Source organism: Manis javanica, chromosome 8 (genome assembly GCF_040802235.1).
Source record: "Manis javanica isolate MJ-LG chromosome 8, MJ_LKY, whole genome shotgun sequence".
Taxonomy (NCBI): domain Eukaryota; kingdom Metazoa; phylum Chordata; class Mammalia; order Pholidota; family Manidae; genus Manis; species Manis javanica.
The window spans coordinates 66,729,212-66,744,475 of NC_133163.1; the positions used below are offsets into that span (position 1 = coordinate 66,729,212).

Below are 15,264 nucleotides of genomic sequence, written 5' to 3' on the forward strand. Positions count from 1 at the left end.
TAGGAGCATGTTGTTAAGCCTCCATGTGTTTGTGAGGCTTTTTGTTTTCTTTGTACAATTTATTTCTAGTTTTATACCTTCGTTACCTGTGAAGTTGGTAGAATTTCAATCTTTGAATTTACTGAGGCTCTTTTTGTGGCCTAGTATATCATCTATTCTTGAAAATATTCTGTGTGCACTTGAGAAGAATGTGTATCCTGTTGCTTTTGGGTGTAGAGTTATATAGATGTCTATTAGGTCCGTCTGTTCTAGTGTGTTGTTCAGTGCCTCTGTGCCCTTACTTATTTTCTCTCTGGTTTATCAGTCCTTTGGAGTGAGTGGTATGTTGAAGTCTCCTAAAATGAGTGAATTGCATTCTATTTCCTCCTTTAATTCTGTTAGTATTTGTTTCACATATATTGGTGCTCCTGTATTGGGTGCATATATATTTATAATTGTTATATCCTCTTGTTGGACTGACCCCTTTATCATTATGTAATGTCCTTCTTTGTGTCTTGTGACTTTCTTTGTTTTGAAGTGTATTTTGTCTTATACAAGTACTGCAACACCTGCTTTTTTCTCCCTGTTAGTTGCATAAAATATCTTTTCCACCCCTTCACTTTTAGTCTGTGTATGTCTTTGGGTTAGAAGTGAGTCTCTTGTGGCAGGATATAGATGGGTCTTGCTTTTTTATCCATTCTTTTACTCTGTGTCTTTTGAATGGTGCATTCAGTCCATGTACATTTAGGGTGATTATCAATAGATACATACTTATTGCTATTGCAGGCTTTGGATTCGTCATTACCAAAGGTTCAAGGGCAGCTTCCTTACTGTCTAACCGTCTAACTTAACTCACTTATTGCATTATTATAAACATAGTCCGATGATTCTTTATTTCTCTCCCTTCTTTTTCTTCCTCCTCTACTCTTTATATGTTAGGTCTTTTATTCTGTGTTTCCCTTGACTGATTTTGAGGATAGCTGATTTTATTTGGTAGTTAGTTAGTATTTGGTTGGTCTAGTTTCTTTGGTGTGATTTTATTTTCTTTGGTGACAGCTATTTAGCGTTGGCATACTTCCATCTAGAGCAGTTCCTTTAAAATACACACTGTAGAGATGGTTTGTGGGAGGTAAATTCCCTCAACTTCTGCTTGTCTGGGAATTGTTTAATCCCTCCTTCAAATTTAAATGATAATCTTGCTGGATACATTATTCTTGGTTCGAGGCCCTTCTGTTTCATTGCATTGAATACATCATGCCATTCCCTTCTGGCCTGTAAGGTTTCTGCTAAGAAGTCTGATCATAGCCTGATGGGTTTTCCTTTGTAGGTGATCTTTTTCCTCTCTCTGGCTGCTTTTAATAGTCTGTCCTTGTCTTTGATCTTTGCCATTTTAATTATATGTCTTGGTGTTGTCCTCCTTGGGTCCCTTGTGTTAGGAGATCTGTGGACTCCTGTGGTCTGAGAGACTGTTTCCTTACCCAGATTGGGGAAGTTTTCAGCAATTATTTCTTGAAAAACACTTTCTATCCCTTTTTCTCTCTCTTCTTCTGGTGCCCCTATAATGCGAATATTGTTCCATTTGGATTGGTCACACACTTCTCTTAATATTCTTTCATTTCTAGAGATCCTTTTATCTCTCTCTGCCTCAACTTCTCTGTATTCCTATTCTCTGATTTTTATTCCATTAACAGTCTCTTCCACCTCATCCAGTCTGCTCTTAAATCCTTCCATTGTTTGTTTCTTTTCTGTTATCTCCCTCCTGAATTCATCCCTTAGCCCTTGAATATTTGTCTGTAGCTCCATCAGCATGTTTATGACTTTTATTTTGAATTCTTTTTCAGGCAGATTGGTGATTTCAGTCTTAATATGTCCTCTCTCTGGTGTTTGAGGGATTTAGGACTGAATAAGGTTTTTTTGCCTTTTCATGGTGATGGGAGTGGTCTCTGGCGAGTAGGACGTGTGTCATCTGGAAAAACAAAGTCCCTTCCTGCTTGCCAGTCGCCTTGCCTATCTCCACTGTCTGTGCCGGTGAACCACACACAGGGAGCAGCCTGTGGGTTAATGTCCTGAGCTGCCGTGGGCAGGGCGGCCCTCAGGATGTCCTAGGGCCCTGGTGGGGGTCTCAGGCTAGTGGCACGTGTTCTGCTGCGAGAACTGAGCCCCCTCGTGCCCTCCGGACTCCGCACCCATCCCCACCATCCACTCCAGTCAACCACTGGCAGGGAGCAGCCCCTGGCCAATCCCCTCAGCTGCCATGGGTGGGGTGGCCCTCGGGATGGCCTAGGGCACCACTAGGGGTCACAAGTGGGGTCGCAGGTGAGCGGTGTGTGTTCTTCTGTGAGAACAAAGCCCCTTTGTGCCTCCCAGACTCTGCTCCAGTCTCCACTGTCTGTTTCAGTCAACCACGCATAGTGAGCAGCCTCTGGGTCTGGGCCAGTTTGTTGCGTGCAGGGAGAAGCCTCTGTGTTAAGCTGTGTGGTTGCTGTAGGCGGGGCTGCTCCCCGGCTGTTCCACAGCAGTGGCGGGTCAGCTGGTTTGCTTGTAGTGCTGGCGGTGGGTATGGAACAGCAGACTGCTTATCACTGTGAGGGGGTTCAGAGCTGCACTGCCACCCTGGGGGTTAGCGTACCTGAAGTTCCTTAAAGTTCCCAGCCTGCTGGGCTTAGTGTGCCAGGACAATTTTGTCCACCTGTTAAACCCTTGTCCCTTTAAGCCTTTTAAAGCGCCTGCTTTTTTGTTCCAGGGCAGCCAGCTGTGGGAACCTGTTCGCAATCTTAATCTCAGATTTTGCATTTGCGCTCCTCTAATATCCAGTTCACCATGTAATGTGTGTCTGTGCTCCCAGGGCAGATTACTAGGTCTGATTATTTAGCAGTCCTGTGCTTCCATTCCCTCCCCACTCTTATTTTTTGCCTCCTGTCAGTGAGCTGGGGTGGGGGGAGTGATTGGGTCCCTCCGGGTCATGGCTTTGTATCTTACCCTTTTCCATTAGATGTTGGGTTCTCGCAGATGTATCCTGGCTCATATACTGTATCTGCTGGTCACTCTTTTAGGAATAGTTTTATTTGCTGTATTTTCAAAATATATGTGGTTTTGGAAGATTTCTGCTACCCTACTCATGCCGCCATCTTGAGAATCCCTGGAAATTTTCTTTTCTGTTTTCCCAATTTAAGACCTGTGTGAAAATTATCTTTTTTCATAGTGCCGTCTTCCACAAGATTGGGCAAAAACCAATCTGGACTTGGTTTAAAGTGGACCAAGTATTATTTAACTTTATTGCACTAACATTTTATTTTTTGTGAGCAATTTGTTATATACTCTTTTTCTGAATTTTGTCATGGCATTTAAATTGGTATTTTTAAAAAAGAGTATATGGATTTCCAATACAGTGTCACCTACATTTTTTTATGATAGGACTTGGGTATCGAGTTGTTGAATGTACTACATCGAGTAATTTTGACCCGAGAATCATCTTGCATTCAATTGGCTTCACTTGAAGTGGTAAGGCAGATCATCTGTGCAGCTCAAGAACATGTGAAGGAGAAAAGACGAAGTGCAGAAGGTGACTGTTAACCTTTAACACCAACTTAATCACATTGCATCCCTGTTTTGTAAAGGATTACTTATGTATCTGTGTAGTCTGATAATCTATTGTATGTAGTACAAATGAAACATTTCTAAATACAGCTTTAAGTCCTCTCATTCACCTCTCCATTTTGGCTTGGTTATTGTCAGTAGCTAAGCTACTTATTTCCTGGGAAAATGAGAATTTTAAGAAAATCCTGGGAGGAGAAAAAAAACTCTCTTACATTGATTGTTTACCAATATACATACAAAGAACTATTGACAATATTTTTATGACTTAAGTTTTGCAAAATGATTAAATTGCTGTTTATAAATCTAATTCAGTGTTTGTGAGTTTATATTTGAAATTCCATTTGACTGCATATAACAGAAAACCCAATGTAAGTGAATTTAAAACACAAGGACTTACTATCCCATCTAAAAGAAGTCCACAGGCAGGCAGTCCTGGGCAGGTATGGCAGCTTCCTAAAGATATCAGGGACCTCCATTCTTTCCTTTCTGCCTGCCAGTATTTAAGGTCCCAAGGACAGCTCCAGCTGTCAGGCTGACATTCTTTACAACGAGGAGTTAATCAGACAATATTTTAAGGCTGAGAGGGTTACTGAAGATGTCTCTTGATCCATTGCTGTAAGAAGCATAAAAGACAACTACTTTTACTTCTATAACTGTTTCTCTTTAACACCCAAGAATTTAAGCCATTTAAATGTGTTACTTACAACAGAAATTAACTAAATTGCCATCTACCAGATGCAAAGCCAACACGAAATGTCTATTCAACACTACTCTTTCTGTCTTTTAGTTGATGATGGGGCTGCTGAAAAGGAAACCTTGCCAGAGTTTGGAGAGGGAAAGGACACAGGAGGACTTGTGCCTGGGAAATCTTTGGTTTTTGCAACACTGGAATTATGTGTATGCATTCTAGTTAGACAGCTTCCAGAGCTAAATCCTAAATTGACAGGTAGCCCAGGAATAAAAGCTACAAAGCCACAGGTGCTGTCAGAAGATGGAAGCAGATTGGTGTCAGCTGCACTGGGTATCCTCTCGGAGCTCCCTGCCGTGTGCTCTCCTGAAGGTATGCTGTGGTATGTGATTGCTTCCCTTGACCTAGAAGGAGAGAAATGATTTTAATAGATAAAGAAAATAGTGGTTGCTAATCCTTTTCTCATTAAACTAATGCTGACCCAAAATTTTGGGTCATGTTTTTAATCCTCTAAGATTAACATTACATTCTAGTAATTTATTTTACCAGAAAGGTAAAAAGTAATTATACAGACAGCATGTACTGTAGACAGAAATGCTCTTCTATGATCGACAATATTTTAAACTGTCAGTAGCAGGTATCAGCTCTTGGGCATTTTTTCTGTACACCATATTTAATGGGCTTTCCCTGAAAGCCTCAGGGAGGACAGGAGTCTGTCATCATACCAGTTCTGTTTGGAACCAAGTCCATACTTCTAATAGAGCATTTAAGGCTCTTCATGGATAGTGGTGATGGTTGCACAACATTGTGAATGAACTTAATGTCATTTAATTATATACTTTAAAATGGTTAAAATGGTAAATATTAACCAATGGTAAAATATATATATATATAAAAATGTTGTAGATATTTTACCACACAAAAAATAAAGAAAAATACATTCAACATTTGTCAACTATCAAATAAAACAAGACAACAAAAGATAGTGATTGTGTGACACAATTTAACATCTTCAATTTTAACCAAAATTTAATCTAATCTTAAAAATCATGAAGTTATTTAAATGATCTTAACAGTTATAATCCTTGATGAAAAATTATCTCAAAGGCTAGAAAATTTTGACATTTTCTTACTCATTGATGATTTATTTTTAGAAAATACATATATATAGACTGAAACACAAAGTGTTTTTAAAAATGTGTCTTACAGGAAGCATCTCAGTTCTCCCTACTATATTGTACCTCACAATTGGGGTCCTCAGAGAAACTGCTGTGAGGTTACCTGGTGGTCAGTTATCCTCAACAGTTGCAGCTTCCCTACAGGCTCTGAAAGGAATATTATCTTCTCCCATGGCCAGAGCAGAAAAGAGCCATACAGCTTGGACTGACCTTCTCCGTAGTGCTTTAACAACAATTCTTGACTGTTGGGATCCAGGTAATTAAGGCTTTTTGGAAGTAGTTGTTCAGTTTGTTTTAAAAAGCAAGTGGGACAGTTTTTTTGTCTTAGAATAAGCTACTTACTTGATCATGTTTGGCAGTCTCACCTGGAGGAGACCATATTCACTACAGAATATGTGTAAGTAGATAGAAACACCTATGTTCTCACTTCAGTATCTTTAATCTTTAATGCAATTAAATGATTGGCAGCCTGTAACTAGTGAGATACTTTCAAATGTAATATTAATTTAAAAATGCAGTATGATCCATGACAAGCTGACAAAACTTTTTAATATGCACAGTTTACTGAGCAGTGTGTAAGATGTGCATTGTAAACATAAAATTGTATCTGGTTCATATGCTCACTCCAGCAGTTACTAGCTAACTAAGTAGTCAAGTTGCCAACTTCTCTGAGCCTTTGTTTTCTCATTAACAAATAAGGATATTAGGTTGCAGGAAATTGTTAGACCAGTAACAATATATGAAAAGCATCTTGCTTATTACCTGGCATACATCAATAAATGATAGCCAGTTCAGTATCCATTAAAATGTGTTTTATTCCTGTTACTGTGTTTTAATTTTCAACATTATGTCATAATAATTGTAAAAAGTCTTTAAACATATTACAAATGATCCCCACCTTCCTTATTCTTTTTAGAAATTCATATGGTAAAAATTTCAGTTGAATTTCAATTCAATTCAGCATTTATTGACCACCTACTTTGTGCCCAAAGTTGGAAGTCTGGTGGAGTCTAATGCCTATAAATTGCTATAGGATATGATTAATATGATAAGGTGCTCCTGATTAATATGATAAGGTACTCCTGGAAGCCAACAGATGTCTTAATTATCACTGTATTTCTAATACAATAAAAAAGAGACTAACTGGCAAAAAATGAGAATAATCAGCTGTGTCTGAGTGAATCAGGCAGAGTGTCAACAGGTAGGGTTTTCAGGAACCTCATGCTGAGACAATTGAGAGCAAGAGGTTTATTAAGGAACAACATCTATAAGGGTGTAGGGGAAAGAGGGGAAAGCTATACTGAGCAAAGGAAGTCAGACTACACTGGGGCTCCCCACAAAGCTCAGCAAACAAGTCTGGAGCTCTGGATATTGCCCATCAGAGAGTTTCACATGGAACAGAAATGGCCTTGCCTCTCTGCTCAGATGCAGGCTGTCCCCTGCAGGATGTAATCTCCGTGAAGGCGACTCTGTAGTTGAGGCCAGCCCGGAGGGGGCTGACAGCCGACCGCACTCCCCGCAACAGGGCAGCACCTTCCCCCAGTAAGGGGATCTCAGTGGAACACCTCTGTATTCACCATAAGAGGCTTCTCAGAACAGTCAGTTTCTTAGAGGATTAGAAAGACTGTTCACATGGACACTAATAGAAATGAATGCTAGGTACATTTTGATCAAACACCTGGAGACCTAAATAATATGGTACGTTTGGGGACATCAAGTTGAGTAACGAGAGAGTGTGGGCTTGGAGGCAAGAGTAGGAGGGTGGTGAATGGTGATTAGTCACGAAAGACCTTCAGTTGGATGGTACATGGGGCCAGATTATGGAGGATTTAGCATGATTTGTAATTTGGACTGCTTTTAATATGCATGTGGAATCACTAACAAGTTTTAAAAGGGGAAGTAAAGTTATAGAATTGCATTTCTAAAGAGTCACAGTTGCAGCAGTATAGAAGAATAAGCAACATTGTTGGAGATGAGATAATAGCAGTAAGGATAAAGAACAGAATAATGAACATTAAAATGTTAAGCATGTATTAACAGAATTTACTGATAGTTTGGTTTAGGAGTTGCAAGGGTAGGATGACTTGAGCATTCAAAGTGCCATTAACAGAAATACCAGTGAGCATTGTCAGGGAAATACAGTGAGAGCTTGAATTACCTATAGAGCAATCTAATGGAGCAGAATGTGTAGAGGTCTGGAGTTCAAGAAGGTAGTCTGGGCTAGGGAGGATGTTAGACTACATACACTTGGGATTTGTCAGTGCAACCTGTGGGATGGTTGAAATCACCCAAATTGAGTTTATGGAGCAAGCTGGGAGGAGATTTAGAATACAATGCAGTCACAGAAGCCAAAGAAAAGAGTTCTAATGGTGAGAGAGTGGTCAGCAATGTGAAATACAGTGTTGAGGTACAAACGAGAGGGAAGGAAAGAGAAGGACCAGGTACAGGCTTCTCTTGACAGGAAGAAGCAAAAGCTTAAAAAAAAAAGGTATAGTGTCAAAAAATTTTATTTTAAAGATGAGACTCTAGCATGAATTCATGCTTATGGAGAAAAAAAGGTAGAGATGTGGTTGTGGTAAGCAGTGTTCCTTTCTAGGTGGAAGGGATAAAATTCACAGCACATGTGGAAAGATTAACCTGTGCTAACGTGAGGGAAGAAAACAAAGTGAGTAGAAGGTAATGGGTGTAAGTTTTTATGTTGAGAGTTAGAACAAGCTCATTTCTTTGGTCACACCACCACCACCATCACCACACACATGCACACACATGTTTTTCATTGTGTATCAGGGAATGAAGTTAGGACCATGTGGATTTAGACTTGGCTACTAAGAGAATTTAAAGGAACTGATGATGATGACAGGTAAACCCTTTGCTACATAACAAATTGCTCCCAAGCTTAGTGACTTAAAACAGCAAGCATTTGTTATCCGATAGTTTACAGGAATTCGGAGGAGCATTGCTGGGTGGTTGTGGCTCAAGGTTTCTCATGAGGTTCCTGTTAAGATGCTGGCCAGGGCTGCAGCTAGAGGATCCGTGTCCCAGATGACTCAGGCTGCTGGCTCGGTTTGTCACTGGCCCTTAGTGGGAAGCTTAACTTCCTTACCTCATGGGCCTCTCCGTGGGTTAGTGCTTGGGGAACTTTGTGACGATTCTAGGTAAAAGAGAATGGGAGTAAGGGATTTTTAGAAGAAATGGGAAGAACCCAGGAGAGCTTTATTTTACTTAACTGACCACTTTGTAGTTTCAAGTTGCTCTGAATGATTAACAGTAACCTGACTGTGTGGGAGGCAGTATAGCACCGTGGTGAACAGTATTCTCTCTGGAATCAAAACTGCCTGCCTTACTAATTATGTGACTTGGACAAATGACTAGATTTCTGTTCCTTAGTCTCTCATCCATAAAATGTGAGAAAAAGAGTCTCTTCATGGTGCTGTTGGGAGTATTAAGTATTTAATATATATATGAAGTACTTAACAATAGTGCTGTCATAATTTTAAATGTTCACTGTATACCTGTTGTACCTTAAGTTTTTTAGATTATTTTTATTAAATAAATCCCACTCATCCATCATATTTTGCTTTCATTGATACTGTCTCTCAACTATCATCTCAGGTATCACTAATCTCCTTAAGGCTTTCTCTAACCACCCAATGTAGCAACATTTTTTATATTCATAAATCTTGTGATAGCTGAAATTAAATTCTTATTTACTCCTGGTATGTAGTATGCCTTCTCTATAAATTGTATTCTCAGTGCAAGAAAGAGTGCTGGCACATAGTAAATGTTGCTTAAGTAGTTGTTGAGTAAATATTACCAAAACTATTATATATGCATCATATATATGCATACACACACACATATATATATATTATATATATGTATGTATTTCCTCATAAGTAGCAGTCCATCCTTACACAACTTAATGAGTTGAATTTGCCATACCTTTTCCTTTTCAGAATTCACTGATTTTTCACAACAGGTTCATTAAAATTATCTAATGAGAGTATGACTTTGGAAAATGAAGGTAAATTACATCAAATAGAAAATTCCTTTAAATGGTGTGGCCCATGCAGTTATTTTCAGGTTTTTCTATCCTGCTAAGAAATGGTATACACAGTAAAATGCTAAGATATTTTCACTTGAGACATGTGTTATCACAATATGAATACTTATAAACTTAACAAAGAAGAAACAATTGTCCATTTCAATATTGCTCCACAATAAAAATAAATAATAGCTAACACATACTGAGCATTATGTATAACATGGAATTCCAAATGCTTCACATAGATTAACTTATTTAATCCACATAACCTCTGAATCTAAATACTGTTGTTCTCATAGATGAGAAAACTGGAGACAGGGTTAGATGTCTGAGGTCACACAACTAGTAAATATATATTCCTAGTAAATGTATATATGTATTTACTAATGTCTGCCTGTGAAAATTATAATACTCTGATAATTCTTAGCACAATTACAGAGTATACATTTTAAAGCCAACATTTGCCAGAATTATTAATCAGTCAATCAGTTTTTGTTTGTAAGTGCTTACACAAAAATTGTTACTACCACACTAGAGACAGCTTCATACAGATGTATCAAATAGTAAATACAGCAGTATTGGATTCCGTTTCTCACAGATCATTTCTCTTTAGTAGATGGAACACAGCAACAACTTGATGACATCAGTCTGCTTACTGCTGTCACAGTATTTATTCTGTCTACCAGTCCAGAAGTAACTACCATACCGTGCCTCCAGAATCGCTGTATTGAGAAATTTAAGGCTACTCTTGAGAAGAAAGAGCCCATAGTAAGTGTGTTTAGCAGAGAGGTGTTTATAATAGGAATATGTTTAAGCTTTTACAGAACTTTGTTATTTTGTTGGCAAGAAGTGCCAGACTAAAAGTTTTTTTTTATTTTTAGGTTTGGGCTAATTCCTGTTCTTGGGGTGACAAAGCCAAATAATAATGGTCTTATTCTTTGGCCCTGGATAGAGCATAGTTGGTGAAAGATGTTTTTAAAAGTAAATGTTTAAAAAAAACACTAAATTTGAAATAGGGGCATCTTAAAATTGATATCTCAATTTTGCAAGGAACATTCCTTTGCAAGGAACGTTAAGTAAGATACTTTGTAGTTTAGTCTAGTGGGTTTCCTAAAAGAAAGGAAGGAAGGAAGATTCCAGCACATGCCTTCAGTGTATGATTGTGAAATAGTGAGATCCATTCCACAACAGTACACACAAGTTGATCCCATTCCTTTATGACCTCTTCATTTGCTAGGTTAATTTCCTATTCCTTAATGTGCTGCAAACTCATCATGATTACAAATATATTGACTCCTAAAATACAGGAACCAGATTTTCTCTCAGAAAAAATTGAAATACCATCTCAACGAATTGAATAAAGGATGATGTGTGTGTTTGATGTAGAGTTCTCTCTTTTTGTTCTTCTGTCCTACTTGTTGACTGGAGCCTCACAGAGCTTTATATATATAGCAGTCTCAAAGTGGTGGCTCTGGTCTGTAATGCCACACAATCAATATGGTCCAGACATGGGTCCTTTGGGTCCTTTAAACCTTAAGACAATGATATTTGAATGTCAGATATATATGATTTTTGTCTAAAATATTTTCTGAAATCTCCAAAATATTTTTTCAAGTTTGTGTGTGCATTTGGTTTGGTTTGGTTTTTCTTTTTTACATTGTAGAGGGGCCCATGAAGAGGAAAATAGGAACTAGAGCTAAGAAGAAAAATGACCGCTCCTACTTACCCTTCCCTATCCTACCCACCTGCCTTTTATTCCCACCCCAAACTCACAACCACTGTTAGCATGTAAGTTTGAATACCTGTGTTAAAAAACAAAATTCAGTTAGATACATTTTAAAGCACTTAGTGACTTCATTCAATAATTCATGGGTCAGGCAGCATCCCATCTAGCAAACAGAAAGGAGCTCCAGAGAACTGTGCAAAATGAAAGACTTCTGCAGGCAGAAGAGTCAAGGCAAGGCAGTTACTCGCAAAGAGGACTGTTTCAGGCAAGGTCACCTTCCTTCGGGGGCAGCAGGGGTCTGTGAGGCAGATCACCTCACTAGTGCTGACCAAGGAATTCCAGACTGGCTGGGGTAAGATTCTAGTTCTGAGAAGAGTTGAAACTGTAATTATCTTAGCTATTAAATCTTCATTTGGTGACATGGGCTTAGCACAAGTGGCTCCATATGGGGCCTGTCATCTCTGTTTTAACACCATTAACACTTGGACTTCCAAAATTAAAGATAAATAAGAAATAAATATATTGTTATGGACTTTTTTTAAATGTACATTTTTAATGTGCTTTAAAATTTACATTAAAATCTATATTGTAATATAAATGTAAATTTGTATTTACAATTTATATTATTTTTGTCTCTTACCTGATCAGGTACAAATCAAGACCTATCAGCTCCTACTTTCCATTTTTCAGTATCCAAATACAGTTGTTTCCTATCCATACATATACTCTTTAGTATCCTCTATAGTGGACAAACTGCAGGAAATAAACATGAGAAAACCTGAAGACACCACTGAGCTTCAGATCTTTCAAGAAGGTATAAAGGTCTTAGAAGCACTGGTAGCTGTTGCTGAAGAACAGCATCGTAAGTGTCAGCACAAAATTCATACTAAATAAGAACTGTCCAAAATCAGAAGTTTAATATTATTTAAAATGTAAAACATTCAATTTATCACTTCACAGTATACTTCCACATTCATTGGAAGGCTCATTATGTTAATCCCAAGCATTTAAATCAATTTGTGTATATATATATATATATATATTTAAATATGTATATTGTTGTTTATATAATCAATTTAGTATTTGGGAGAAGAGATTGGAGGAATTATTTTCCCCTTAAGTGGGGAAATATGGGTACAGATCAAGTGTGTTTATAGCTGTATAATGAATATTTGCATCCCTGAACCTAGGGCGGACATCATTTGTTTACTTTTCAGGCTCTCAGCTGGTGACCTGTCTTCTACCCATCCTCATTTCCTTCCTTTTGGATGAGAATGCTCTGGGATCTGCAACTTCCATACTAAGGAACTTACATGACTTTGCTTTGCAAAATCTCATGCAGATTGGACCTCAGTATTCATCAGTTTTTAAAAGTGTAATGGCTTCTTCTCCAGCCCTGAAAGCCCGCCTTGAAGCTGCTATAAAGGGCAATCAAGAAAGTGTCAAAGTCAAGATACCAACAACAACTAAACATACTAAGAACCCTGGAAAGAATTCAAGCATCCAGTTAAAGACTAATTTCCTCTAATCTTTTTTTTTTTTTGAAGTAAGCACTTTAGTATAATACTTGATCGTTTCATTTAATAAAACCAGAGTGCTCTGTGAGAATTCTTTTCAGGAATTTCAAGAAAGTGCTAAAGAACTGAATTTACTAACCCACCCCCAGCTTTAAAAATGAAATGGATTTCTTTTTGACAGTCCATACACACATAGCATACTTAATGCTATGGCACTTATACATTTGACTCTAATATAAACTATCTGCATTTATATTGTATCCCAATTGCTATTTTAAAATTCTGCCTTATTCAGTAGTTGTATTAAACTTCCTTAGACTTCTCAAACAATGTGAATGATTGGCAACATACTTAGGGAAATTTTGTTTAGAGTTATCCAATATATAATAGTACAAATTAATTACAGCCCTACAGTATAACTTAAGATGTGTCTATAAATACCATAGCCTTTTACACCTTTTGGTTTAGGTTGTAGTTGGTTAAGAAAATGGAAATTGTACTCACTTTAAATAGAATAGGGCATCTCCAATTTCTCAAATGGATTTTCTGTTACCTCTGTTGCTAACAATTTTGTTCATTTTCATCTGTGGCAGACATATCAATGAGTTTGATATAGGTTCATATCTACATTTAGATCACCTATGAGTTTATATAAATGTCAAATGTAATACAACAAATTCAGCTCATCAATGACTGTTTTTTTAACATGAAACATTTTAATATAGAAAAATGTAATGATTAAATAATACTGATTGAAAAATATTTTTTAATTGCTGGAAATCATTGACTCTCCTTCCACTTCAGTGTTGTACTACTATATGAATCAAGCACTATGTCAGAGTAAAACACTTTCCTGTTAAAAATTAAAAACCGAAGTAATAAATCATGGCATGTTCAGAATTGAAAAACAACTTGAGTCAAGCAAGAGCAATGTGATATACTCTATTTTATTATGTTTGTATATAAATACTCTTGTAAATTGTTCAGAATGAAAGCATTTGACAGAATCTAACACTACAACCAATTTTTCTAATTTACATAAATAAAGCTAATTTTCTTTATCATTCTTGTATTTGAAATTGTTTTACTCAAAAAAGATGACTGGTTCATCTCAGATTCCAGAAAATCAATTCTATGGAGCAAGTAATAGCCCCTCTCTGAAACATGGCAGTTCTTTTCAAGAGGAGCCCTTTCTTTGAGGAATTGTTTGCAATAGTTTGGATTCTCTGTCTTCCTCATTGTCTCTGCAAATTTGAGTGTATGCTTTCTGTTCCCTTCTCCTGAATTGCCTTCTCTCCATTGTTCCATCTGACAGACTCCCATTCCTTTTAGGCCTGGTTTAAAGGTCACTTCCCCTTGGAAACTCAACACTCCTTGACTTCTTACACCAACAAACTGAACTGCTGCTTTATCTCTGCTCATGTAGTACTTCATTCTTCTATGCATGGAACATTGCATTTTATCTCCCTTTCAGGCTGCCCCCTCAAGAGAGAAATTTTGTCTTCTGTAGAACTGCCTCTGCAGTATCGAGTAGGCACTTTTAATAGCTCTTGGGCTACACTGGCATAAGATGGTTTGAGCTCAGAAATTTACTCCTTTGCCAAGGCAAATGCTGGACCAGGTTGTTCTCAGGTTATAATATATTAATCAGATTTGTGGATTCTTCTGTATTGTTTTGTCTGTTCTTGTCTCATTCAGTTTGTTTTTAACATTAAGATTTCTACTCATCATTTAGTGACATGGTGTCCTGAATTATTTGAGTTAAAGTTATACTCTCAATGCCAATAGTTAGGAAAAAAATACTACTTCCAATGTCACGGAATTACGAACTTTGAGTTAGGTACTCAACTATAGCCTTTTTTTTTTTTAAATGTATCACCTTGTTTAATACAGTATTGGATTAGTAAATATATCCTTATGGATAAGGAAATTAAGGCTTACCAGCTGGGATTTGAACCCATCTCTGATCCCAGGGCCCATGCTGTAAACAGGTGTGCTGTGGCAGGCCTTACTCCATCAAGGTGTACCTTTTCTCTCCAAAAGCTCCGCGTTCCCTCCGCAGCCTTCCTTACCCCTAGCTGAAGACGTTCTCAGTTGCATTTCTCCAAACTGCCACCAAAGGTTTCTGGCTTATACAATAGGGAAAAGTTTTTTAAAATACTGTGTTCTCTAGTTTTTGTGGGAATATGTTGTATGATTAGATATTGATAGAAGTTCTATTTGTTTTAAGATGAACAGTTCAATCTGAAAAATACATTAACGAATTCTTTACATCTGTTTTCAGAATCCAGTTGTGATAAAGCAATTGCACGTAACCTAGCTTGGTAATGCCCTACAAATTAAATATGTTGATGAGCAACTTAGATGAAACAAGTAGTATAATATTTGTCTTGAACTTTATATTTCTCTAAAGGAAGAAATAGAGCCAAAACTTACAGTTGCATCTCATTTTAAACCACTGCTTAACAGCTTATCATGGAAAGACTTAAAAAATAACATTGGATATAACAGATTTCTATAAATAGAGCATGGAA

General features: G+C 37.4%; 1 protein-coding gene across 10 annotated transcripts in view; it reads left to right on the forward strand.

Moving 5' to 3' along the window:
* HEATR5A (HEAT repeat containing 5A) overlaps positions 1-13,794 on the forward strand; it is a 118,971-nt gene extending 105,177 nt beyond the window's left edge. For 8 of the 10 annotated variants that reach the window (XM_073211396.1, XM_073211402.1, XM_073211399.1 and 5 more), the window contains 6 exons: positions 3,394-3,541; positions 4,364-4,636; positions 5,474-5,698; positions 10,101-10,255; positions 11,862-12,075; positions 12,431-13,794. In XM_073211396.1, the coding sequence (XP_073067497.1) occupies positions 3,394-3,541; positions 4,364-4,636; positions 5,474-5,698; positions 10,101-10,255; positions 11,862-12,075; positions 12,431-12,741 (1,326 nt within the window). In that variant the 3' untranslated portion in view covers positions 12,742-13,794. The remainder of the gene's footprint in view (positions 1-3,393; positions 3,542-4,363; positions 4,637-5,473; positions 5,699-10,100; positions 10,256-11,861; positions 12,076-12,430) is intronic. The other 2 variants (XM_073211400.1, XM_073211404.1) reach the window with 1 other exon arrangement.
* The last annotated feature ends 1,470 nt before the right edge of the window (positions 13,795-15,264 follow it).